Raw genomic sequence first — 26,845 nt, 5'->3', positions numbered from 1 at the left:
GGTGATGTCTTTTTATAAATAACATCCAAGTTCTCAAAATGTAAAGCAAATGCTAAAACAAACCAGTTTTTTCAGCGCTCCATCTACAATAATGTACGCTCTATATACATAATAATGCATTTGGTTATTTGCGCCTCAAATATAGGACACAATTTCCTGCCCAGACTCTCCGTGTTTGCAACATCATTTGTATTTAGCCTGGAATATATTATCCTGGCCGTGAAAGTTAACGTATCATCTGTTTTACTCTCTTTCGCATTAGCCTCGCTCTCCCTGCCAGTGTCAGCGCAACATGGATTGCCTTTTTCAGGACATGAAAATGAAAGTCACATAGGTTCTTGTCACAAATCAACTGCAGCATTAATGTTTTTGACATGAATGTCATTTAGCAGACAGATTCTAGCCAATAACCCCAGCATGCCACGAGCCAAAAGCTGTCTCTAACAGAGATCCCAGAAAGAAGCTCCACATACAAATACAGTCTGAACAGATAATAAAAATGCCACTTTTACTACTCCATGATAGTAGGAAGGAATCAAATGGGGAGATATAGGGATAACTGGATACTCAGAAAGATATATAACAGTTATTTATAGGGAGATAAATATGTTCAAATATACAGACAGGATTATGTAGATGGACACAGGAGAATAAAAAGAGAAGGAAAGAACAATAGATAGAAAGATAGAATTATACGATAGATAGATAGATAGATAGATAGATAGATAGATAGATAGATAGATAGATAGATAGATAGATAGATAGATAGAATTAAATGACAGATGAATTATATGATAGATAGATAGATAGATAGATAGATAGATAGATAGATAGATAGAATTAAATGACAGATGAATTATATGATGATAGATAGATAGATAGATAGATAGATAGATAGATAGATAGATAGATAGATAGATAGATAGATAGATAGATAAAATTAAATGACAGATAGATAGATAGATAGATAGATAGATAGATAGATAGATAGATAGATAGATAGATAGATAGATAGATAGATAGATAGATAGATAGATAGATAGATAGATAGATAGATAGAATTAAATGACAGATGAATTATATGATAGATAGATAGATAGATAGATAGATAGATAGATAGATAGATAGATAGATAGATAGATAGACAGAATCATACCACAGACAGACAGATAAAGATAGATAAACAGAGATAAATAAATCAGTTTCATACAGTCATACATTCTGTCAGGTGTGTTGTTAGGCTCTATTATTCATTTTACGCAACTATAATTGTGCAAGTATATCACATCCACCATGAAAGAGAAGCCATTAGTGATTATATCACCACCCTCCAGGTGCAGCGCAAACGATCTCTCAAACACCACTGAAAATACGAGACATTTCCACTTCTCACGCTCCCTGCAAATCAACACCCGATCATCTTAAAGATTCCCCATCCGGCATTGAGTTACCGTTTGCTCATTATGTCCCATATCATACACAGATAGCACAGCAGGGTGGGGTTCTGATCACACGGTGCATCTGATAACACCCAACCATTGTTCAAAGACAACGACTCTTCAGCGCTCTTCTTATATATCGTATATATATCATATTAGTCAGAGAACCTGAACTGAACCCAGTAACACAAGCGCAGGCTTTCAGACAAGCAAACAGACAAATAGCCAGCACCATCCTTCCTGTGACCCGAATGGGTTTGATGTCGGCAGCCAAAGCAGAAATTAGATGAGATATCGCTACCATCATGAGAATTAATTTGAGCAATATATCCCAAAGTCAAACTTCATCACACTGCGTAACAAGGCCAGAGGGGAGATATGTTAATTATGAGATTAAGAATGCATCAAGTCAATTTCAACTTGTTTTTCTTTCCCTTTTTTTTTTTCTCGGTTCAGCTTCAGAGAGATCCATTAAACCTTTTTTCCTCCATCTAAGACGCTAACTTGGCAGCTGAATATGAGCAAGCATAAGCAAATCTGCTTGAGTTAGTTACTGGTGAAATGGAATGTGACTTCAAAACTAATTGCTGTCACTCGACACTTGTTTAGCAACCTAAACGTGCACTTGCTACAAGACTGATGCATTACAAGATATTAGGCGCTTATTGGGTGTTTCTGCAAACTTCTTCCAAAACTCTTCCCCATTAAAACGTATCCTCGCATGCTCTGCGACGAACGTGGTATTTTGGAAAAGCCGCAAAAAAAGCGCTTCGCTGGAGAGGGTGGAACCAAAACGGAACATCATTAAATCTACAGCGCTTTCAAGGGCAGTCCAAAGATCTGCATTATTATTATGCAGCGTCCCAGAGCGCTCTGACAGGAGCCTAATATGGCAGAATCCTTATAGCTATCTTCTGGTTTCCCTCGAGACGCGGCTAAAATTATTGCAGTCCCTCTATCGAAAGCAGGACCTTTTAAAATCTAATTATTGCAGACATCACAAATCAGAGCGTAAAGTTATGTCAGCTTTCTAGACACTAAGCTCTTCCCTGTTGGCAAAATATATTGCAGTAGAGGCGATAAACAATGTTTCAATTGATTACGAACTGTATTTTTAACATCTCCACACAATTTTCTTGGCAGTCTTTTGCTGGCTGTCGTCCACATACCAGACGGCGGAGAAAAAAACAACCCTGTTTTAATTATTAATACAATCCCTATTTGTGCAGGTGAACCATCGGCTTTTTATTCGGCAGCAATTATAGCCTTTTTATTTTACGGTGCTGTTTCAAAACACAGTTTTTGTATCACCTGCAGAATTCGAAAGCAGAACATGTTGGCGAATCGTTCTCGGCCCAGATTCATTTCAAAACCGCCTCTGATCTCGTATTAAAAAGCGAACGAGTTTACTCTGTGACCCAGTAATTTTCATAAGGTTTTCATAATAAACTGATGTGCAAAGGTCGGAAACGCTAAGTTGATGTGGTCAGTTAAAGATACAGTTCGCTCAGAAATGCTATCGCTCAACCTTCAGGTCATTCCGAACCCGTTTGACCTTTGTACTTCTATTGGAACACAAAAGGAGTAATTTCGAAGAATGTACTAGCCGCTCTTTTCCACTGAACTATCGAGTTTAACTCGATATGCTATCATGCAATCAGTGAATAATGATTTCATTTTTTGGCCCGTTCGAAATTGAAAGTGATAGTTTACCCCAAAATTTCGAAATAACGAAATTCTTTCATTATTTACTCTAATGTCGTTTAAAACCTGTACGACTTAATTTCTTCTGTTGAAAACGGAACATGATATTTTAAATAACGTTGGCATCCAAATAGGTTTTCGTAACAATCGACTTACGTGTTATTATAAAATAAATACAATGGAAGTCAATGGCTTCCATCAACCGTTTGGTTACCAGCATCCTTCAAAACACGAAGCTTATAAAGGTTTGGAACAACATGAGGGTCAAATATAGTTGTATGGACTGGTTTCATGCCGCTTTTGCATTCCTTTGAAGCTGAAGAGCTTACGTTCCTATTCGTAGCGATTTCATGGAAAAGAGCAGCTGGCGCGGTTTTCCAAATATCTCTTTTTGCATTTAATGGAGAACGCAAGCCCCTGTGGGATTGGAACGGCGTGCAATGCTTTATTTGTGATAAACAGACTGATACTGAAATGATACCGGCAGCCAGTATGGTCCCGTGCCAGAATATTTCGCTTACCAAGTGCATCTCGAGTAAATCCATTTAGCATCCTGACACAAACACTCTCATACAGAGTCATTAAAAAGCGACTTATTAACATTACAAAAATGCGCGCACTCACAATACACAAAGAAATAATAAGGTTGCAGGACTGACAGCGAATAAATCACAGATCTTTTTGTGCAGCTATTGATTGTCATTCGCAGCTGTAGCCTGCACATAAGCTACAGTGACAAAGCATCCATTATTGATTCTTCTATCTCATAGGAACCTCATACATCAGGCCACTTGAGAGCACATTCGCCTCCACGCTTCGAGACAAAGCCGTATGCAAATTCCAGTAACTGGCAAAGCAAAAAGATCCATCCACTAGTGCCGCATAATTATTATATCCACCAAACTGAAGGGGGTGATATGTATATTTAGCCCTTCGATGGCTTTTAACCTGCCTGAGAACCGAATCAAATGCTATGCAATAAAAAACAGATTTTTTTTTTTTTTTTTTGGCATTATGGAGTCTGTAGAATTGTGGAAATCCCTCACTGGCCTTTTGACTGCCTAGGCTAGGCGATATAGATTAAAACAATTATCTTTATATTTTTCTGACTTTATACGATAATCTATAGAGCTGTATGAACTGTACATTTTTTATAAATTTGTGCATTTTTTTATCATTTTTTTCTTAGTTCATTTCATATGCATATTTAAAAATGTTCATTTGAAATTAGGCATGTTAGGCTAAATAATATATCTATATAAATAAAGAGACATACATTTTTTTATTATTATTTTTGTGGATATTTTACACCCAGGTTTTGTATGTATATATAAATATATATATATATATATATATATATATATATATATGTATATATATATGTATATATATATATATATATATATATATATATATATATATATATATACACACACAAAACCTTTCAAAGTAAACAATCCACAAATAAAGAAACACATTTTTTTCCTTACATTTTACATAATTTGTTGATTTATTAAAATACTGATGATTCATTGTGCTTCTGACTAGCATTACCAACTAACATCATGTTTACAACTTTGATTTGATAAACTAAAACCTATTGGCTATTTAATATAAATAACATTTTCACTATGAAAAGAAAACTGTAAAAAAACCACTATCAGGTCATTTTTAACACTCTAACAAGACAATTAAGAATTCCTGAAGACGCTTAATAAACAGCACGTTAAAATGTGTAATATTCACAGCTGTGCCTGACGTGAATCGCTAGCAAATTGATCGCGAGTATTCATTATCACCCAATCCAAGCCAGCAGATATTTGCAAAAGAGGAACGCAGCCAAAATGACACATTTATAAGGTTGTAAATGCAAACAGCGCACCATATACTCGAACCGGTGGAGGACTCTTACATTACAAAGGTTGCAAATATAACAGCTCATCTGATATCACTCCTGAACTGTGTCAACGGCTAATAAAGGAAACATACGCTATTTATTGTATCTCCTTCATAACACAAAATGGAGTTTGACCCCGTTTCGTTTAGCCATCAAGCGCACGCGGTTTAAAAAAAAACGCAAAAGATACAAAGTGCATCAAATGTTTTGTTACTGCCGAAGCTAAAAAACCAAACATGCGATGCTTTGATAAACCGGATCCTTACTGAGCAATCAGGCAGGAAGCGTAATCACGCTGGGTGTGATCCGTCTGCACATTAATGAGCATTTACACACCATATTGTTTCCAGTTAATGAGAGACACAAACAACCAAAGAAGGGAAAAAAAAAATCGCAGAGGGAGACGAATGAAGGGACGACACCCTGCCTGTTTAAACAAGTGTCACACTCAAACGCTTTCTTGTTGCGTCTTGTACAATCGCTTAAGTTTCTACCCGGCGTAAAAAATAGGTTCGAGACAAACATTCAAGCCGTGTTATTATCAAGGGCTGCAGGCGGTTGGTTAGTGGCGTTTTTTTCCCCCTTAAATGTTATGCAAACACGCAGGTGAGATTTACGCGATTAAACGTCTTTCCCCGCGTTCTTCGCAAAGGAAATGATTGTCGCGAAGAACACAGCCGCAATCAAATCGTTACTCGTAATCCAGCCTTACTGTACGGCTCGCGTAAATGAGAAATGGCGCTGCGTACCGAGCTCGGCCTTCTCTTTGAGGACGTCCTTGAAGTTGAGGCCGCTGTTGAGGGTGGACTCTCTGTATTTGTGGAGCGCTTCTCTCTGGCCGTTTTTGCCGAGCTCCTTCAGCACGGTTGGTTTCAGGGGTACGGCCCGCAGACCCTTGTTCCAACTCGACACATCCGGCACCATCCATTTCACCAGATCATCCAACTTCACTATGACTTTCTCAGAGACGGCGATCACTTCATCCTGTTGAAAGAAATACGCGAAGTGAGGTGCAGTGGCAAAAACAGGCAAAATTCCCAAATTAATTCAAATATTTTCTCAAATGTCCCTTAAAAAACATTAACGGGGTGAAAAAGTCTCTTAAAACATGAGATAATTTGACCTTATGGTATCCCAAATATATTTTAAAAAATACACATAATAAAAAATGTAATAAAAATAAGTACAATTATAAAATAATAAATAAAACATTAAATAAATGACATAAAATTTGCTAAATAATTAAAATTAAATTAAATTAATTATTAAAATATAACAATTAAGTAATAAAATAAACAAATACAACATATAATATATTTAAATACAATTTATAAAATTATCGGTGACGGATACAAAGATTTTATTCAAAAATAAAAAAATAAATGCCATTCTTTATATATAAATATTAAGCAGTAAACACTGCTTCCATTTTCAATAAAAAAATAATAAGTTGACCCCAACGTAATGACCCCATTACCAAAGACTCCACACAAACAAACTAATCCGATTACATTATGTGCAAAATAAAAGTTTATTTGAAGAAAAAAAATCATTTCTTCAAGCCATTTCTATCTTTTGCGATTCATAATGTTGTAATTTCGAGTGCAATTCCATCTTAATGCATCACTAAGGCATTACAATGACTTTGCCAAGCAGTCTTGCTCGCTTTATTCGTTTATAAAAGTTAAGCAAGAGCTTTGCTTGTGACCTGGCACGGGATAACAGAACGGTCCCAGTTATAAAGAGAATCTGGGGAACAGATGCGTTCGGATTTGGCAGAGCCCTGGATCGTGCACTTTTGACTGACTCTGCACCGTTCAGCACACTGAAAAAATTCACTGAATGCTTCCTCCGCATTGTTTGGCTAAGCTTCCCAAGTGTGACCCAATAACGGTGAGCATAGATCAGAGGGAATACCTGCTCTGCGACACTTTTACAATATAGTTCATTTCTTCGTTTCTTCTCCGTTCTGTGCTTCATTCTGCCGGATCTGCAGGCAGCGCTAACTTTCTGCTGAACGGGCCATGTCTAATTACGTCCTCTTTAAGTAGGGCTGTTTCTTTTTAGGTTTCAGATATTTATATTCTTGCTTCCATAGAATAGGTCCCATTGTCGTGCTGTCAAGCAAACGATTTATCTCTCGCAGAGTAATGGCACGAAACTTTGCTTCGGCGTACCTAACCGCACCATATGAAAAGGTTTATAAAGTTACCAAGAGGTCCAAAGTCAAGGGGGTTTGGCCTTAATAAAAGCCTCGAATGAAAGGATATGAACGCGTTATCTACGATTTCCTTCGCCGGGGCATGTATGCATTCCTCTAGGTTTATATAGCATTCCTCTGCAATGTAGAATACTGCAGTTAAAAACTGGGGGAAAGTAACTGGTGGGTAACGACCCAGAAATTAAATATCAAGAAGCATGAACTATCAGAAAAAAAAAAAATGAATACGATCAAATAATCGTTTGACAGGTCTAATATAATACGTACACACATATATATATATATATATATATATATATATATATATATATATATATATATATATATATATATATATATATATATATATATATATATATATATATATATATATATATATATATATATATATATATATATATATATATATATATATATATATATATATATATATATATATATATATATGTGTGTGTGTGTGTGTGTGTGTATATATATATATATATATATATATATATATATATATATATATATATATATATATATACACCATCCTAAATGCACCAAGTAGTTAGTTGCATTAATTAGGATAGATTAAAAAAATATTAAAATTGTTATAATTAAAAAAATATATATATATATTTATATATATAAAAATAAAATCAATATATAAATAAAAATCAGTAAAATCATAAAATAAATAAAAATTTAGATCATGGAATTAAATAATACATTTGAATAAAATTAAATAATTAAAAATAATAAACTAAGTAACAAATAAATAAATTAATTTAAAAAGAAAAAACATGAATAAATAAACAAAAAACTTACATTATAATGTAAACAAAAAATTTTTCAAATACATAAATAATTGAAAAACAATAACTAAAAATATATTAATAAAAAATAAATAGAAATAGATAAAAAGGAAATTAAAATGAAATAATGCAAGCTACTTAAACCCTAAAAACATATATTTAGTTTGCTTTTCATTTAGGTGCTTTGTTACATGTCGGTTTGCATTTAAAGAACCATTTGACAACCACTAATTTAAATGACCTTTTTCTTATCCACTGCGGGTGAAAATGTAAAACGGCTGCACACCTTCAAATGTTTGCAGCAGAAAAATGAATCTAGCCTCTCCGTAATGACCATTTGAGCGCAGAGGCATCTGTTTTCACGCGTATATAAAGCTAAGTGGGTCAAACACCGCTAATCCTGACGGCGACACAGCAAACTTTACTATGAGATCATGTGCTCCGCTCCGCCGCTTTGAAGCTCTGACTGCGCCTCACAGCTTTGATTGAAATGCTGCTTCATTGTGTAAATTCATTTAGGAGGAAACAAATAAAACAATAAGGAGAAGAAAAAAACCGAGCGGACTGCATTTCCCTTCTATTATTAAACGATGTTATGAAAAAGATGAATCAAAAGCTTTTACAGGTTTACTTGCTTTACTTTTGGATGTACACTCGCCTCCTTTTATGACCCTTTAAAGGTCTTTCAGAAGTAGAGCGAAGGGTTATAGAGACCGAAGCCCCTGAACCAGACTCATGCTGAGCCCGTCTCAGTCCACCGATTCAGGGTCAGCTCAAGAATTCCCCAGGTCACCGCAGATTTGTACACCTGCCTGCATGCCCATTTAATTATTGACCTGCTAACGTGAAAAAAAGAGCCTTGCGGATCCTCAGGAAGACTTTTAATGTCTAGTTAAAAGTTAAGTGAAGTATTCCTCTTGAATAATTGATCTTGCTGGACGATACAACCTTTAAAAAGTTCAACTTCGGTATATTTAAGGCACATTGTTTTAACCAAACAGCCGTTATTTTCCAATAAATTTTAAATATTAATTTCAGGGGGGAAAAAAATCTAATTGAACACAAGAATGAATATTTATTTATTTATTTGCATATTAACAATACACTGTATAAGCGTCAGTATTTACTAATCGTTTTAGATTAATTATTTTATTTATTAATTATTTTACTTTCCTTAATATGCACGTATGTATTTGTATTATATATATATATATATATATGTATATATAAACACACACATGTGCATGTATATATTTAAATGAATGTTAATGTTTATACATTAAAAATATTTACATATAAATATATTTAATTATATATAAGTATTATACATTTTTATATAAATATTTATATAAAAGATTAGATTTTGCTATATATATTGTGTACATATATATATATATATATATATATATATATATATATATATATATATATATATATATATAATAATTATACACATACACATACGCACATATATTATGAAACCAAAATGTAAAATTTGGATGCGATTCATCACAATTAATCTTAATATTTACCCGCATATATATTTTACCAAATGGCATGATGCAAATCATCATACTACAATAAGATGGCAGCCACTATTTTGTAAAAATATTTATTGTAACAATCAATATTTACCTGCACATCCGAACAAATCCAGCTTTAAAAGTCTAAAATACTGACAATCTTTAGGAAACTTAACTAGATGATCAGAATTATTGTAAATAATACACTCCAAATATTAAAAATATCTATGTAAGCTCAATTTTGTCATACCTAGCGGCATTCGGCTGCAGATTAATTTGAGTATTAAAATATAAATCAAAGACTACAATTCAATCTTGAGTTAATCCATTCCTCCGTTTATGAAAACACCCAGAGATTCTCTTAATACCCCTTAATATTAGATGTCCCTAATTGCTATGCATGTAAACAACGGCTAATGCTTAATTGTACATAGCTAATGCCGTCGTACAAACTTGTTTACGTTTACTTATATTCCTATCAAAATCGAAGCACGCTTAAACCCACGAGTTAATGGTATTAGCAATCTCACAGCCTTTATAAATCATTAATGCATTTCATATCACGCAAAACCGCTGAAGCCGTTCCTCAGCAAATTCGATACAAATGACTTACGCGCCAAACCCCCGTTTTTGGGATAATCTAGTGAAGTAAATACTTAACGTTATCCAATTTGATTATTTCCTTTATTTGCAGAGCGAGTAATACCAGCAGCGCTATCAGCCGGCCAGTACGAACAATGAACGCATTTGATCGCTCTCCTTGGGTAAACCTTCACGGAAGTTAAACCCTAACTTAACGACGTCAAGCGATCCCAAGTTTAGACCCAGATTTTCACAGTTTAGCCTCTCGTCTCGAAGCTCCAGCGTTGCATTAAACGTCTGTTTTTTGCACGTTCGCGCTGAAGACGAGCCCCGCGGCTCCATCCCGCGGCAATTAGCGCAGTCGCTGTCAAAGAGGCACGAACTGATTCAGAAATAACTTGCAGATGTGCAACTGAAATCTCTCCTGAATCTAATTCGGTTGCTTTTACAGCACGCCCGACGACGGCCCGTTCGTTTGAGCGCGTCGGGCCGCGCTCTGATTGGATGGGGGGGGGAGTTCGGAACGGGCCGCTCTGAAATACGACGACGCTTGCTTTACAAAATTAAATCCATTTGTCGTGAAACGCGAGAGCTTTGAGAGACAATGCCAATGTTTGCTCGTAATGCTCAGATGGAGCTTAAAGGAAAACGAGAAATATCGATGTCAACCATGGGGGGTTAAAAAGTTCACACGATCAGGATCTAACTTAAGTGCCTTGATTATTTACACGTAGCATTTAAAATGACCGGTCGCCCGTCCAAACAAGGTTAAGCGAATTTTTATTATATTATAAGTAGGATACATTTAGAGGCTTTGTGAACCATTTACGGCGGTCTCCATCGCTGACAAGAATCTACTTGTATACAGATCCACCGCATCGAGTTTTTACGTAATGCTCAGAGTAATAAAAGGTTTAAGGGAAAGGAAATGTTAACTGATTTACTTCCAACCCATTTACTTTCACTGTGTCTGCTAAATTTTGCAAGCTTGCAAACAGTCTGTTGTCAGCGGTGCGTATGTGAAGCACGGCACTGGTCCCTTTAAAACTAACCGGCTTTCCATTGGTCGCCGCGGAGAGCGTTGAACTTGAAGCAGTTGCGAAATCTCTCGCGCCAAATTTTAGACGCTGTTGAAATCTGCCGAACAAAGCTTTAAAAGCTTCTGTTTGAAAGAGTGTCGTTTTTAAGATGGTTTTACACACTTCGTATCAGGGCTGCATTTATTTGATCGTAAATACAATGAAAGCTACAATATTGTAAAATATTTAGCTAAATGATTAATTGCATCCAAAATTTAAGTTTTTGTTTACGTAATGTGTGCGTAGTGCATATTCATTATGTATATACATTATGTAAATACAAAAACACACATGCATATATTTATCTAACATATGTGTATTCATAAATATGCGCAGCACATTAACCATGATTTGATTACATTTGCAATATATATATATATATATATATATATATATATATATACAGTAATGCGCTTCTGTAATATTTAATAAAAAAAAACTAACATCTAATATCATCTGGATGCACTGAACTGATCCAAAATATCGTAAAGACATTACCAACGCTCTGTTTCCGACAAATTATTTTCTTTTGAACTTCCCATAAAAATAAGCAGCATGACTGTTTTTAACATCAATAAGAATATTAATCGCTTTCTACTGAACAACAAATGAGCGCATTAGAAAGGTTTCCGAAATATAATGTGGCACTGAAAAATTCAGCTGTCATGCACAGAAAACACTTTCATTTGTAACAATATTTCACAATATCGCCGTTTTTTACCGTGGTTTCGATCAAACGAGTGCTTCCTCTGTGACATCTATTAAAAACATGAAACTCGAAAACATGAAAAGTGCCGGTATCCGTTCCAAGCGAGAAAGAGAGTCATAAAGAGGAGAACGTAATAACAGAAGTTACAAACATAGGTGAAGTGTCTCTTTAAGGCTTTCGCTGCCTAGTCAATTACGAAAATATGCAGCTTTGCGCATCCCCGACGTGAACCGCCACGGGAAAGTAAATAACACGTTACGAAATGTTACCTACAAGAGGAGCGCTGATTTCATTTGAACTATAAATATGTCTCAGGGATTCAAACACAAACGTGGACTGATGCCAGGCGGCGGAGATGTGTCTGGATCGCTGCCACGGCGCTTCCTGCGCAACTCTGAATCTCCAGGTTTGTAATTCAAATAACAGCTGAAAGAAGCGACTAATAAGACATTAGCGCCCTTCCCTGGATCACTTTGAAGCTCCTGGCACTCAAAAAGAGGAAATTTGCGAGCATATTTGCACACGCGGCCATTATCTTTTCTTACACTGGAGGTTTCGTATGGATATGCAAACTATGCCTGTTAGACAAAGTGCACGGTGCTTGCTGGAATCTGATATGCAATCTATTTATAAAGCACCAACCCCATTTAGTTCTGCTCTTATGTCACATAAATGCTATTCAAGAGCATCGCCAGCGCCGAGTCTGTCGACACAGCGTTAAAACCCTTCTGTCTCTCTCACACACACACACACACACACACACACACACTAAAACAATGATATTATGAGCTAAGGGACTCTAGAACAACTGGGTCCAATTAAAGACTGAAAAACTGTGAGAGCAGCGCTGAGCTCTTGCCAAAACAATTCCTCCCCTTAAAAATGACACATATTTTCTGTGAAATACAATCGCAGATGAAATATCGGCTGTGCTAGGGAGTATTACTGTATCTTTATTTCTGGAAGGGGGAAAAAATATGTTTTTCTGCTTTAGGACAGATTAAACGGGATGAAAGACAAGAGGAAATGTAATTAGAAACAAACAGATCCGCAGCCGAGTACAGTAAGACCGTACGCCCAAGAATTTGCTGGCCCAGGAGGGCAGAAAAAGTTGATTCAAAAAAAAAAAAGCAAAAACTGCAAGTCTTCACAGGAGTGTTATGTTGCCCTCTCTAGGCACAAACTCTAAGTGTTAAATTTTATCGGCTGGCTGCCAGAAAGAGATCACTGCAGGCCTGTTGCTGTTTCAGCCACTGCTATCCTTCTAATGAATGACTAACCCCAGCCAGAGGGGAAATTACATCACCTGGGTGTAGAAACAAAAAAGGCAACTGCGGAGTGGCCCTGTTTTATCGCACGAGCGTGCTCGCGTACCTTCCTGTTTGCATGCACGCGCTCGCTAAACATTAGCGCGCTGCCGGTTGTGTTATGTAAAAGTCCTCGCTGGTGAGCCTTCAAATAAGACTGAGTGTTGATCAGAAGTTCAAACGCTTTTGATTCAAAGGAACTTGTCAGATCAGTGGCTCTCCGATGCTTTTGCTTCGAGCTTTTTAAAATAAACATCAAGCGGCCGCCCAACAGTATACCAAAGCAGTTTAGCGTAAACGATGACAGACCGGAATTTAGATGTATTTTTTTATAGATTTAATCACGCGTGCATGTATGAATATAACATCAGATTATTTCATAATAAAATAATAACAAATATATTCTAACATTACATTTTAATATTATTTAAATTAATTCTATTTTTATGTGTTAAATATGATTATTTTTATATACATTTCACACACACACACACACACACATATATATATATATATATATATATATATATTTTTTTTATTCAAATTAACTAATTTAAATGAATAATATATATAAAATTAACCAATAACTGCACACCAGTGCTTTTTTATTTATTATTTATAAATATACATAAATACAGCAATATAAAACTAATTAATTATACATATAAACTATATATTAAACAACAGAAAATATTTAATAATAAAAGAATCAAAATAATGTAAAATAAACAATGTAAAATATAATAATCTAAATATTTAACATATAGAATTTGTTTCATTCAAAACGATATATTTTCAAATGAAACTATATAAAATATTTTGGATATTTTGGGGTTTTTTTATTTTAAAAAATGAATTTGATTTCATATACTACAGTATTATACAATAATATAAATATAAACATTATAAAAATATTTTTATTGGAATATGCTAGATATTTTAAACTAACGGCACACAGACCTTTTTTTTTTATATATAGCTTTCCCAGAAAGCTGGGGAAGCCTGGTATTCATCTAATTTGGCTAGCTTCATATCTGATTTGCATGAAAATACTGCATCAAAACAACAACAAAAAAAGCGAAATATACGGGAAGCATTTCATCTGACCTTTTAAAAAATTATCATTTTAACTTTTCTGCACTAATTACCAAGTTGTGCTTTATCATTTACATTCATAAACTTTCTGCACACTCTTCGAGACCCTATAAGAACAAATCTGTGACCCACTTCTGGGTCATGACCCATCAATCGAGAACCACTGACGTCGACTCTCTTCTCGTAAACAGAAAAACATGTCTATTATTGCGCATTAACACGGCATAGTGCAACCTCTGCGAATGCATGGCAGTTTCTTTGATAGCTGATTAACTTTATCAGCGGTCGCTCGGGTTATTCGCTGCAAATGCAAATGTAATTTAATTGGACAATCTGCTGAGTGCATCTGAGGCTGCGGAGTTGTGAAGCTCACATTACTGCAGGTGCTTTGGCTGACACTTAATCACATTGTTATTTAAATTCACCATGTCTCATTTAGCAACTACACTGGGAATGCACAAAATAGTGGCAGACATTCTTAACAGTCTTTTTGCGCAATACTTGTTAGGACATGTGTAAAACAAGTACAATCCGTACTCCGTATTAAAGAGAATAAGATGCACAGAACATTGCAGAATTCATATGAACACTCTTAAGTAACATTAACTCAAAATATTTAGCAACTGAATATAGAAAATTTAAACTACACTGCTGAATTTCTGTTAATCAGCCAATCAGACACAGTTTAAAGAGACGGTTCAGTAATAATAATAATAATAATAATAATAATAATATATACTGTATATATATATCTATATATATATATATATATATATATATATATAAAAAAAAAAAAAAAAAAATATATATATATATATATATATATATATATATTTATAGAATTTTTTTTTTTATTACTTGCTCACCCTCAAATTAAAACATGTAAACATTTCTTTCTTCAGGTAAGCATAAAAGAAGATGCTTCGAAGAATGTTGGTCAAAATCTGACGGCAGCCATTGACTTCCATTGTATTTTGTGCAATACTACGGAAGTCAGTGGCTACCAGAAATGTTGGTTACCGGCCAACATTCTCTCAAATATCTTTTTTTTGCAGACCTGCATACGTTTTATTCTTCCGTTGAACACAAACGAAGATGTTTTAAAGAATTTTGGTGACCAAAAAGTAGACGTTTTAGCGAAACCTGCCCGAGTTTTTCTCTTCTGCTGAACCCAGACGCGCTCGTAAAGAAACAGCAGACGGCGGCCACTGGCTTTCCACGGAAATGAACATTTTTGGATGAACTGTCACCGATTAGCGCTTACAAATAAGTATGAATAATAACGATTGCGTTATCGCTCCTAAAAACAGCTAGGAATATGGCCCATGTTCTCAAAACTGCAAAGTACACCTAAGAGCAGGGCATTGTCCTTGGCTGGTAATCCTATCTCCCAGGCCGTTTCGAGATCAGCAGTCATGAATGCGTAATAAATTTGAAAAGCAAATAATTGGCATTGCTGCCGAGTGGGGGAAGGGAGGGAGGCCGGTGGCAAGTTGGAAAGAGGACAGGGCTCTGATCAACTGAACAAACAGTGCATTAAGACTAATGCTTTTCCTCAATAACACCTCGTTACATTGTGTAAACAGCGTGTTTTCAAGGTCGACGCCGGCAACGGTTTACGTTTCCGCCTAATATTGATAATAATTCAGCAAAGTAACCTTGACATTTCGACGGGGCTTCGCACAGAACCTGTTGATTATTTTGAAAAGGCTATTTGATCCTCCGCTCCGCGGGGGGAGGACGGTGGAACAGTAGAGGTTCGCGCACAGCAGATTGTCTTTTTGTATTCGGGATCGGTGATTACATGAGCAGTGCAAGATAAAACAGGTACAGGCCTTGTTACATTACCCATGTAAGACCGCAGCTGTGCTTCTTTGTTAAAACAGTACACTTCAGCAACATAATCGCTAGAGCGCGATGGATGGGAAAGCTTTGCGTCACAGTCTCCGTGCTGTTTTATCAAAACATTCTGTTCTGTAACAACAGTAATAAACGGTATATGAGATCAAACGTATGGGCGATGTTTTCATAACCAATATTCACGACGTTCGACTTAATCCTATTTTAAATAGCTGTCGGTTAATATCAGAAATAGACTATGAATAAGCTAAAACCACTTTGTTTACTGAAAATTACTACGTTAGTAGGTAAAACACATGTTAATTATTTTATTGTGTTGTTTGCATACATTATTTGCATGGCATTTGCATGCATGACATTTGCATGATATATATGTGTGTGTGTGTGTGTGTGTGTGTAGGTAGGTAATGGTTATTTAGTTATGTTAAAATTAATAATTAATAGCAATAAAACTATTGGTTCTGGATATGAGCCACTGGACGCATAAAATATTCAAATGGTTATTATCATTAAAAAACACAATCTGTAATATTTATGACTGACTCAACTAGACTACATTAGGTTGCACCAACAAACTAATTTAATAACTAAACGATCAGATGACGTAAAAATAAATAAATGCATTTATATTTTTTAGAGCATCCCGCACCGTCACAAGTTATTATTATTATTATTATTATTTATCGTCTTATTTAAAGATTTAAGTAAGTAAAATAAAATCAGTTTTTGAATATATATAAAAAAAACAGTTTAAAAACCAAAAAAAAGTGTCATTTATGATTAACCACGTTAGCTTCCACAAACAAAATCATTTTAACGGTCAGCTCTATTAAAAATCATTGTTGTTGTTGTAATTATTATCATTTTGATAATAATCAGGCGCGATAACCTTAATATAACATTGAATTACAAAGCAATCCCAGTCACCATACGGGTGTTATTAAAAATCCTTCCGACCTTACTTGCTTAAAACGCAGAGCAGCACAAACAAACACAGTATCGCAAAGGAACAATGTTTCAGTACACCAAAGGGTTAAACCCCCCAGAAAGAAGCTTTTTTTCTGTCGGGCAAACACATCTCAGCTTGTGCGTAATGTGGAACGAGGCTGCAGCACTTTGACATAATAACCTTCATAAAATGTCACTCGCTCCCTTTAAGGCATCGCGGGCGCTTGATCGGCGCGCCGTTATTAATCAATTCCTATTGATATCAGTTCGCGTCGCGCGCTTCAAACGTCTGGCTTCCATGTTCTCCGGCGCGAGCCGTGCATCATTAGCGGCGCGCTTTGCATCGATCTATAATCGCCTCGATCCACGCTTCTCGCCAGAAGCGAACACAATTCTATCAACCGCCGATCTCGGTTTCCGCGCTATTGTGCACCGGACGAAAACGAGCGAAGCCCCCGACGCGACAACTTCGCACAATGGCACCAGCGCCGTTCGCTAAACGCTCGCGCGCAGACGAGCCGAGGCGAAATTAACGCGAGGGTCCGCTGCGACCGCGCGCGCCTGTTATCAAACGCGACGCATCGGACGCCGGAGGAACGGACGCGACGCAAAGCCGCGCGCGGCTCGTATTTCATCCACACCACAATAAACGCGTCGCGGAGGGACGGAGCCCTCCGCGGAAAGCATGAAAACGAGAAATTACCTCTCCGTGAGTGACATTTCTGCCCTGGGGGGTATCTTCTGGGAGAAAATAAAGTTTGGAGCTGGATAGAAGTTGCTTGGTTGTCCTTTCCTCCCATAAGAGCTGTAGCTCTGCTATGCAGATGGGGTCCCCCGCTTTACATCTGACCAAGAAAAAATCACCCAGGGACAAAATTCTCGCTTTGCCTTCAAGGTGAAATCTAAACGCCTTGTAGAAAACGTAAGGTCCGTGCAAACCACAAGGTGAGCCTACCCACTGCGGAAACACAAATAGACATGCCATATTTATATTCAGCAACACACAGAGACACATTTTATATAACGCAGGATCAGACGCGACCGAGCGCGTTCCAGCTGATCACATGATAAATCACATTATATGGAAATATGAATAATAAAATATTAACTTTTGTCCTAAAGTTTCTCCCATTGATTCCTTATCGCATCGCGCGTCTAGACGCGCGCTCGCAATAAATTCATTAGAGGCAGAAATGAAAGCGGAGTGGATGATATTACCAGGAGTGAGTTGGGCTCCATCTCGTCGCTCTGAATTGATTAAACTCAAACATTCTCTCCAAACTTGTTGGCTTGAATGGATCACCGCAGGTCCTGGAAGGGCAAAATATCAGCGCGCGCATCGACGCGGCGACCTTCAATATGAAACCGGCGCGGTGCGAAATCAACGCGCTTAAAATGTCCGCGATTGTCGCCTAATATTTTTCCAACGCCCCCTGTTTCGCTCGCGGTCGTTTTGCTACATTTTTACCCGCCGCGTGTTCATATTAAATTCGCGAACGCCGAGCGAGCCCCGCACGCGCGCCCTCCTTCAGCCGCTCGAAGTCGTTTTAAAATCCCCCACCTCCTCTTTCGACAAAACCCGGCGCCGGTCGTGAAAGCGCTCCACGCGTAAACGCGCGTTGTAGATTATAGTATTTTTAGACGCGACGTTTAACGGCGGTATTTGACAATACGCGCGATTACGCCGCTACGCCTCTGCCAGGACCTGCGCAAAGGAGGTTTGTATGAGCGTACCGAAACATTTCCTGCAGAGATTCTTCCTTTTATTTTCTTGAGCGCGTTTACTGTATAATCGTTTAATATAATCGTTATACTAATGCGGCGACATTAACGCGCGTTAAGGAGCCTGGGCATGGCGGGATGCGATCGGTGATCGTTGCGATCCAGATGCGCCTTTAGCGATCGCGAAAGCTGTTGAAATGTATCGGGCGCGTGTAAACGCGACTAATGGAAACATTTTAATATCGTCCTTTGAATTGTTGCCATTATGGCCGCTGTGATTTGAGCGCGGTCCTTGGTAAAGAAACAATAATACGCCCCTGTAGCGTGCTTTAGGCGAAGAAATGCCTCGATAATGCACGCGTTTGTTTGCTAAGAGAAATCAAACGTCTTACAAAGCGATCGGACTCTTGATGGAGTTAATGTTGCTTTTTTTTTTTATCGAGAATTAAAGGATATGATATCGCCATCGAGACGAATGTAAACCAGATCGGTCAAATAACAACCCTATTAATATTTACAAACGTTAATACGCGTGCTGAATGCGTATAGTTATTTGTCTTATTTCGTAATGTATGGCTGTGCCCTTAAAAGTTGTAGCATATGGCCTAAATTACAGGATGTAACATTTACGTCAGCTATTTTTATGTCTTATGCAATGTTTTATCTCCAGTCACGAGGGGCAGCTGGTGATTATGGATGTGATCACATTCATGCTTCATATAACAGCCTAACCCAAATGAACTGAGCGGACTTAAATGTGATTTGGCGAATTTGAATCATAAGACAGTATTTTGTTTTTTGGGGGCGGGGTTATTATTCTGAAGAGCTGGCTGAAAATAGAATGCATAGGTGCACAGCGTTTAGGGGAAATGGAAGGTATTAAATGTTAATGATTAAAAATAAATAATCAAATATTTTTATAAATGTATTATAAAAAATTAATAACAACAATTGTAAATAATTAAGACATAATTAGACACATTGATGATTACACACATATATATGTAAATAATTAAGGAATAATTAGATACGCGTTAATAATTACATATGTATATATAAATTGTAAATAAGGAATAATTAGATACATATTAATAATTAATTAACATGTAATTAATTAATGACGGTCTTGTACATTATATAGGCTTTTTTCTAATAATCTTCATTAATAATATTTCAATAGATTATATAACATATTTTTGATAATTTATAATTATATAATGACAGGTATTGTGTAATACAATAATGTTTGGTTATTTTAGTAATAAAAATGATCATAAAGCCTATATAATAAAGAGGATAAAAATAATTATAATTATATATATATATATATATATATATATATATATATATTTTTTTTTTTTTTTTTTTTTTTTTTTTTTTTAGCATGAATCAAAGTTTCATTATTCAGCGATCTGTTAACCGCCACATATCTGCACATCTTCGCAATTAAGGTGATTTTAAACGTCGTCAACAGCTTAAATCCCGTAGATTAGAATGAGTAAGATACTGGTCGTCAGCCAGCATTTAAGTCATTGTACTCTGCAGATTTCATTGCAGCAGCGTGATAGTATGCGACCGTCCTTGTGATTGGAGGAGGGCGGCGCTGTAAACGTCATGTCAGCCTATGATTAAACCCCTTTATTTGAGACAGTGAGCGGTAATAGCAAGTGCATTCAAGCACACCATCAATCATCCCACTGCACTGTGACACGCATTGACATGAGAGGTGAAGACAGCCTCTGCGCAAACACAGATCCCAATCAGATAAATGAACATGGATAAGAGCCATAACAGACAACACACTTTTTTTTGCTAGATAGAATAAATACCGAACGATTCACCAAGTTCCCGTAAAGCCCAAATATTGTTTTTATACCGCCTGCATGCGTCCCATTTGTTATTTTAGTCCGGTCTCTGGCCGCTTTACCATCATTTCGCTATCTTTATAAGCTGTTTTAAAATGCTGCTCTCCTTCCCGATCGCCCCAGCGGTAATAAACGATGATGACGATGTTAAGAATAATTTGCTTCGCAGATTGTGTGTTTCGGTATCTGCTTTGCAGCGTAGATTTCTCGTGCTTGCTGACAGTATGAGTAGAGCAGATTGATAGCCTAATCTTTCTCTCAGAGCTGCAAGGAACATTTGCAGTTTGAAAGCTTGTGGAAAAATTGAATTCTCTCTCTCTCGCTCGCTCTCTCTCTCTCTCTCAATGTGCTGCTTTGCCTGTCAATGGATTTTTGCATGACTATGCGCTCCTCAGCACTCCATTAATCCCCATATTTGTTTTCAGAACAATGCGACACAAAATGTACTTCATTTTCAGTTCTTCCGAGCTACATTTAAATACAACTGACAAGTTAGACGCCTCGCCATTCACTCACTCCTAAATGCACTAGTGTTCTTCTTAGTAAATTGCCTGTAATTATATATTATCCTCTTTGGTTTCGGAACCTGTTTTGAATTAGAAGCGGAGTAATTTCCGAGGATCGCTCCGAGGCATTGAAATGCTGTTCACCTTACCGTCGGTAATTTGCAGGGTGGGCAGCAAAAACAGCATCAGCACTTTTTTTCCCTCTCCCTTTAGAGATAACATATAAATTAATGACAAATTGCTACGGACTCAAGACTGCTGTCAGTGGCAGAAATCACACACTGCAGCCCGTTCAAGAAGAGCAGAGCGCATAAATAGAGACTGTGTATGAAATGTAATATGTTTAGAATTATCATGCATTATTCAACGTATTTTGAGGGGAAATATATTTATAATGTAAATGTATTATCATGCGCCGTGCTCCGCTATTAGGGCAAGAAGAAGACCCCAGGGACATCTTGTGCCAGATGTCATCAGATTTTCACAGAATCTATAATGTACAGCTGAAGTAAGTTTGAACAACACATGTAATAAAAAGATATAATATTAACATATATTCTAATAATATAGTTTATATGATAAAATATTTGAAATATCTAAAAAAATTAATAAAAGATTATACATACTATTATTACTACTATATATAATATAGTAAATTGAATATATATATATATATATATATATATATATATATATATATATATATATATGTATATGCTATAAAAACTAATGTATACAATAATATAAACAATAAATAAATATAACATTTAAATTAATCATTGTAAAAAATTAAAACATACATCATATGTTTAAAAAATATATAATATTGTAATAATGTAAATAAAATAGCTATATATATATATATATATATATATATATATATATATATATATATATATATATATATATACACATTTATTTTTTTTTTATTTTATTTAATAAATATTAATGTTCAGATTAAATTTCTAAATTAATATCAAAACAGGTAAGATATAGTGCCATCTAGGTTTAGAAGAAAATAAGGATAATAAATGTGTAATAAATAAGTAATAAATAAATGGTAATAAATATGGCATTTACATGTTCCTCCGTTTTTTAAGTTCTTTGTTTTTTATATCTGTTGCAACTGCTTTCGTTAAAATGCAATTAAAGAGTTAATCAGAAGTCCTCCGTTTTGTTGCTTTTCTTTTATATCTGTTGCAACTGCTTTCGTTAAAATGCAGTATTCTCATAGTTTCTACAATTAAGATTAAATCCCTGATGTCACGTGGACTATTTTACCAATGTTCTTGCTACGTTTCTGGAGCTTGATCACGGTATTGATCTTTCGGGAGCGTCAGAGAGCTCCTAATTTGCGTTTTGAACATGAACAGAGGTCTTACGGAACATAAGGGTGAATAATTAATGCCCGAATTTTCATTTTTCGGGTGAACTGTGCTTTTAAATGAAATGAAAGAAACACGTTCACAAACACCTTTATCCCATATAGATCGTCCCGACCGTATTTTCTCCTCGACAACAGCGCGCTGTTATAGAAAGACAGCCATCAGGTGTGCTGCAACATGCTGGCTCGAAAAAAGCAGATGAGCATATGTTTAAAGCACATGTTCTGAATGACGTGCAAGTATACGAGGACTAAAATAATCACCAAACGAACTGATTTGTCATGCCTGTTTATTTATACAGAATATCTCTAATATCTCATCGCGCCAATTTTCGGTTAAAGGGAATGTTTATCAATCATCTTTACAGGTCCATCTGCTCTCTCTTGTTCGGATGCATAGACACAGAGCAGTAAATAGGATGATATATGAAACTGGCAGAGATGATGACACCAGCCAGACAAAGCAACATATGAGTTCCCACCTAAATATAGCAAATATTGCTGCGTTCCTCCAACACCTCTAGCTCATATTTAAACAGATGCTTTTTAAAATGATATTCCAAACCTCCACGAGCGCTCCTTTTTACTTACCATCCCGTTTAATATTTAACTCACGCCGAAATCTACTTTAAAGTTATGCTTTGATTTTTAAGATGGATGCTCCGTAGCGAATGGGTGCCGTCAGAATGAAAGATAAAACGTCACAGTTATCCAAGCGTGTCTAAAGTCGCCAAACACAAATAAGGAAAATCGGCGCTTTGAAGAAGAGATCCTCTGCTTTTCTATAACACTATGATTACGCCGTCACATTTTGATAACATTGATTCATCAGAAGAATCCAATGCATTTCGTTCCTCCGAGCCAATCAGGAACGATTACTGACGCTTAACCCCACCCCCGTGCCAAGATCGGTTCGAATAATAAACGTAGGTTTTGGAATTTCGAAGCACCGTTTAGGATTTTTCATTGGGGAATCTGAACTAACGCAAACCAGAAGAACAGATTTTTACTGTGAATTTTCTACGTTGTTTTGTTAAAACTGATAAAAAGTGCCTTTAACGATATTGCAATAAATTGCTGTAACTTGCTTGGGGAATTTTATATATAGACGCATTTTTATTCGGAAGTCTAAAACGCCCAAATACAACGTTCTAAAGAAAAAAATCCAAACTTCAGGAGTTTCTCTTTGAGTACATGCTAAAAAAACACCCAGTTGATGCCTAAAATTCTGGAAATTTATTCATTCTTAGAAAAAAAACAAGGAAAGTTAAATCAGCTAGACTTAAGCTTCAAGTTCTACCGTTTATAATGATATATGACACTTGATGCTGACTGCTAGAATAGCTTTGAAAAAACAAAGAGAAGTGCAGGTGTGCAAGGCGCCCAAAAAAAAGCCCCAGGTCTTTAAAGGGTTAAGTAAAAATGCACTGTTTCAGCACATAAAAACCTTGCCTAAATACACATGATAGATCACGACGCGAGTTTTTGATGGATTGTGTATTGTGCTTCTCTAGATGAAAGCACGCTATAGCTTTATTCAGTAAAAATGGAAAACACATGCTCCCTTTACACTGTGTCTTTTGTCAGGAAAACAAAGCAATATCTCCCATAGGATGTCACAAACGCTGATTGCGTCTGCGCTCGAGAATAATTTGATTTGCATGTTTCTCAGAAACCGTCGTTGGTTACTCGGGGCTTGAGAAGAGCACCTTTGTCGGAAAGCGAATGTGTGAACCTGACTGGCAAATCCAAACGTACATAAGTGCAGCATAAATATCTTCTTGTTAATGGCGCAAGGCTGTGGAAACTAATAGTCATCAGCTCAGCTTGACAGAGGGCTATCATTAACATGAGAATGAATGGCTTTAATTTGCAGAACAACAAGGGGGATTCTCAGAAAAGCTCCGCTGCCTTTTCATTTCTTAGATGTTTATGTCCGTTATTTGAATTGTGTCATTGCCAAATCCTTTTCCACTTTCGTACAATGCCTTTGCTATTGTATGTAGCGGTCTAGAGAGGATTTCGCCATGACGACAAATTAAAACAGTGACTATATGATTCATTTAATCACTGAAGTGGGAAAGCGGGAATTGCGCCAGAGCAGCGTATACGAGCCGCGCGGTAACAAAACTAAACTGAAAACACACAGATATGCTCTTGAGGATTCACCTTTCAGGTCTTGCTTTGTAATGTGCACCGATATTAGCAAGCACAAATTATTTGGGGAAAAAAAATGAGGGGTAATTATTTGAAAAGAGATCATTTGGAATAATATAATAATAATAAATTCATATTATTTAGTCATCCCCGTGGTATTACAAACCAGTTTATTTGTTTTACTATGTAATATTACGTTGAGAGCAAATGGAGAGATTTAGCAGAATGTTCATGCTGCTCTTTTCCGTGTATTTAAAGCGAATTTGATTTGAGTCATTTTAATAGGTATTCGACACAGTGATGTTAAATAATATTTTTTAATTGAATAAAAATTGTTAATTTACGTGTGACTATTCATTTTAATCAACTTGACCTGTTTGCAAAAATACATAGGCTTATTAATTTTAAAATATAGACATGATATTAACTTTTAACTGTATGACATGCTGAAAACGGCTGTGTTGATGTTTCTTATGGTGTCAAATTCAGTTATGAACTCCATAAATTACAACTTACGTTATAAATGCAAAACCACAAAAAAATTTAGTAGTTTGCATCTGTTTGTAGCTTAACATTTCTACTGTAAACGCGTAATCGAAAATAAAAATTTTTACAGTTAAAATTTTAAAATGGAGTGGAGTGACGTCAAGGGTTCCCATTTAAACTGTGGGGTATATTGTGTTCAGTCAGTCGCGTTGTCACGGCATAAAAACGAAAACGTTTCAAGCGATCATACTGAAAATAAATAATAAAAATTTTATTATTAAAAGTGGTTGCAAACAATTTATTTTAGCTACACGTGAATAAAAAATGTTGAAGGTTAGTCGACTAATTTATTTATTTAAATGTAGCTAAAATAAATTGATTGCAATCACTTAACCTTAAAATAATTTCGCAAATTCAATGAATATGTTTTTCAATGCACTTTATAAAAATATACTAATGCAGACGATAGCCAATAACATTCATGCAACACAAGAAAACAGAGGTACTGGATGTGATTGGCTGTCATGTTAGCATCGATGGTAACGCCCCCCTCCAATTATTGGCGGAGATTTCAGATAATGAAAATTTTGTGGCTGCACCTTTTAGTTTTCTAAAACCACTAATACACTAAAAAAATGCTGCAAATTTTTTTTAAGGTAAGTGGTTGCAAACTATTTATTTTAGCCACATTTAAATAAATTTAGTTGACTAACCTTCAACATTAACATAAACATATAAATAAGCAAATTTTGTACATTTTTGCAATGTTCCCCCATGGAGAAGCTCTCGAATCTCATTCACGCTTGCATTCGATTTAAAAGACATGCAGGAACCAACGCTGTCAAGACCGGTAGAAAGTTTCTATAGCCTTCATGAAATTTGAGAACTATATGAAAACTGGTAGGCTTTGAGAAAAATACATCTCGGCAACAACAAAACCATTTAAGATCTTAGAAGACCTGAAATACAGTCGTATTACAATTTAATGCTGATTTTATAGCCGTTTTTAGCAACTGATGGCCCACCAAAAATGACTCCTTTTGCGTTCCGCTGAATGAATATGTCATACAGGTTTGGATTGACAAGAGAGCATGCCCTTTATTTTTGGTGAATTGTTTCTGTAAGAGCACTCAATCAAACAGCTCCAAAATACTAGTCCCCTTCATTCAACACAGAGTTCACTGTGTGAGCCTGAAAAAAAATAACTGTTTGCTGGCAAGCATCAATTTGTGCCTTGGGGAATATGACACTGGGCTGATAATATTAGATCAATATCCATGTCTGTTCCTCCAGCAGCACTTGCTTTCTATCATCCAGGCGCATAATGGCTTTTACTGCATTACTGCATAAAGGCCCAGGCTTTGAAAGGCAACTAATTGGAGACGTTGTTTTATTTTTTAAGATACGGCTGCGAATGATCGAGCGCTATCATGTTCTGAGCGTGAGGTTAATGCACTAATGTCGAGGCCACTGGATACAGCCATTACCATACAGTTCAAATAATAGTGAAGGTTCTGCATAATTCACACTCCTGCATATAATAATGCAACTCATTACAATGGAG

The 26,845-nt window shown here is 36.0% G+C and overlaps 1 protein-coding gene across 1 annotated transcript in view; it reads right to left on the bottom strand.

Moving 5' to 3' along the window:
• arid5b (AT-rich interaction domain 5B) overlaps positions 1-19,561 on the bottom strand; it is a 102,925-nt gene extending 83,364 nt beyond the window's left edge. Inside the window, exons 1-3 of the mRNA XM_043254034.1 lie at positions 18,380-19,561; positions 17,865-18,119; positions 5,790-6,024 (exon numbers count right to left, since the gene is read on the bottom strand). Coding sequence (XP_043109969.1) covers positions 5,790-6,024; positions 17,865-18,119; positions 18,380-18,400 — 511 coding nt within the window. The 5' untranslated portion in view covers positions 18,401-19,561. The remainder of the gene's footprint in view (positions 1-5,789; positions 6,025-17,864; positions 18,120-18,379) is intronic.
• Positions 19,562-26,845: the final 7,284 nt, after the last annotated feature.

This window comes from Puntigrus tetrazona, chromosome 12 (assembly GCF_018831695.1).
Source record: "Puntigrus tetrazona isolate hp1 chromosome 12, ASM1883169v1, whole genome shotgun sequence".
Classification (NCBI taxonomy): domain Eukaryota; kingdom Metazoa; phylum Chordata; class Actinopteri; order Cypriniformes; family Cyprinidae; genus Puntigrus; species Puntigrus tetrazona.
Note: the sequence above shows the minus strand (reverse complement) of the source record. Positions and strands in the feature narration are given on the sequence as shown.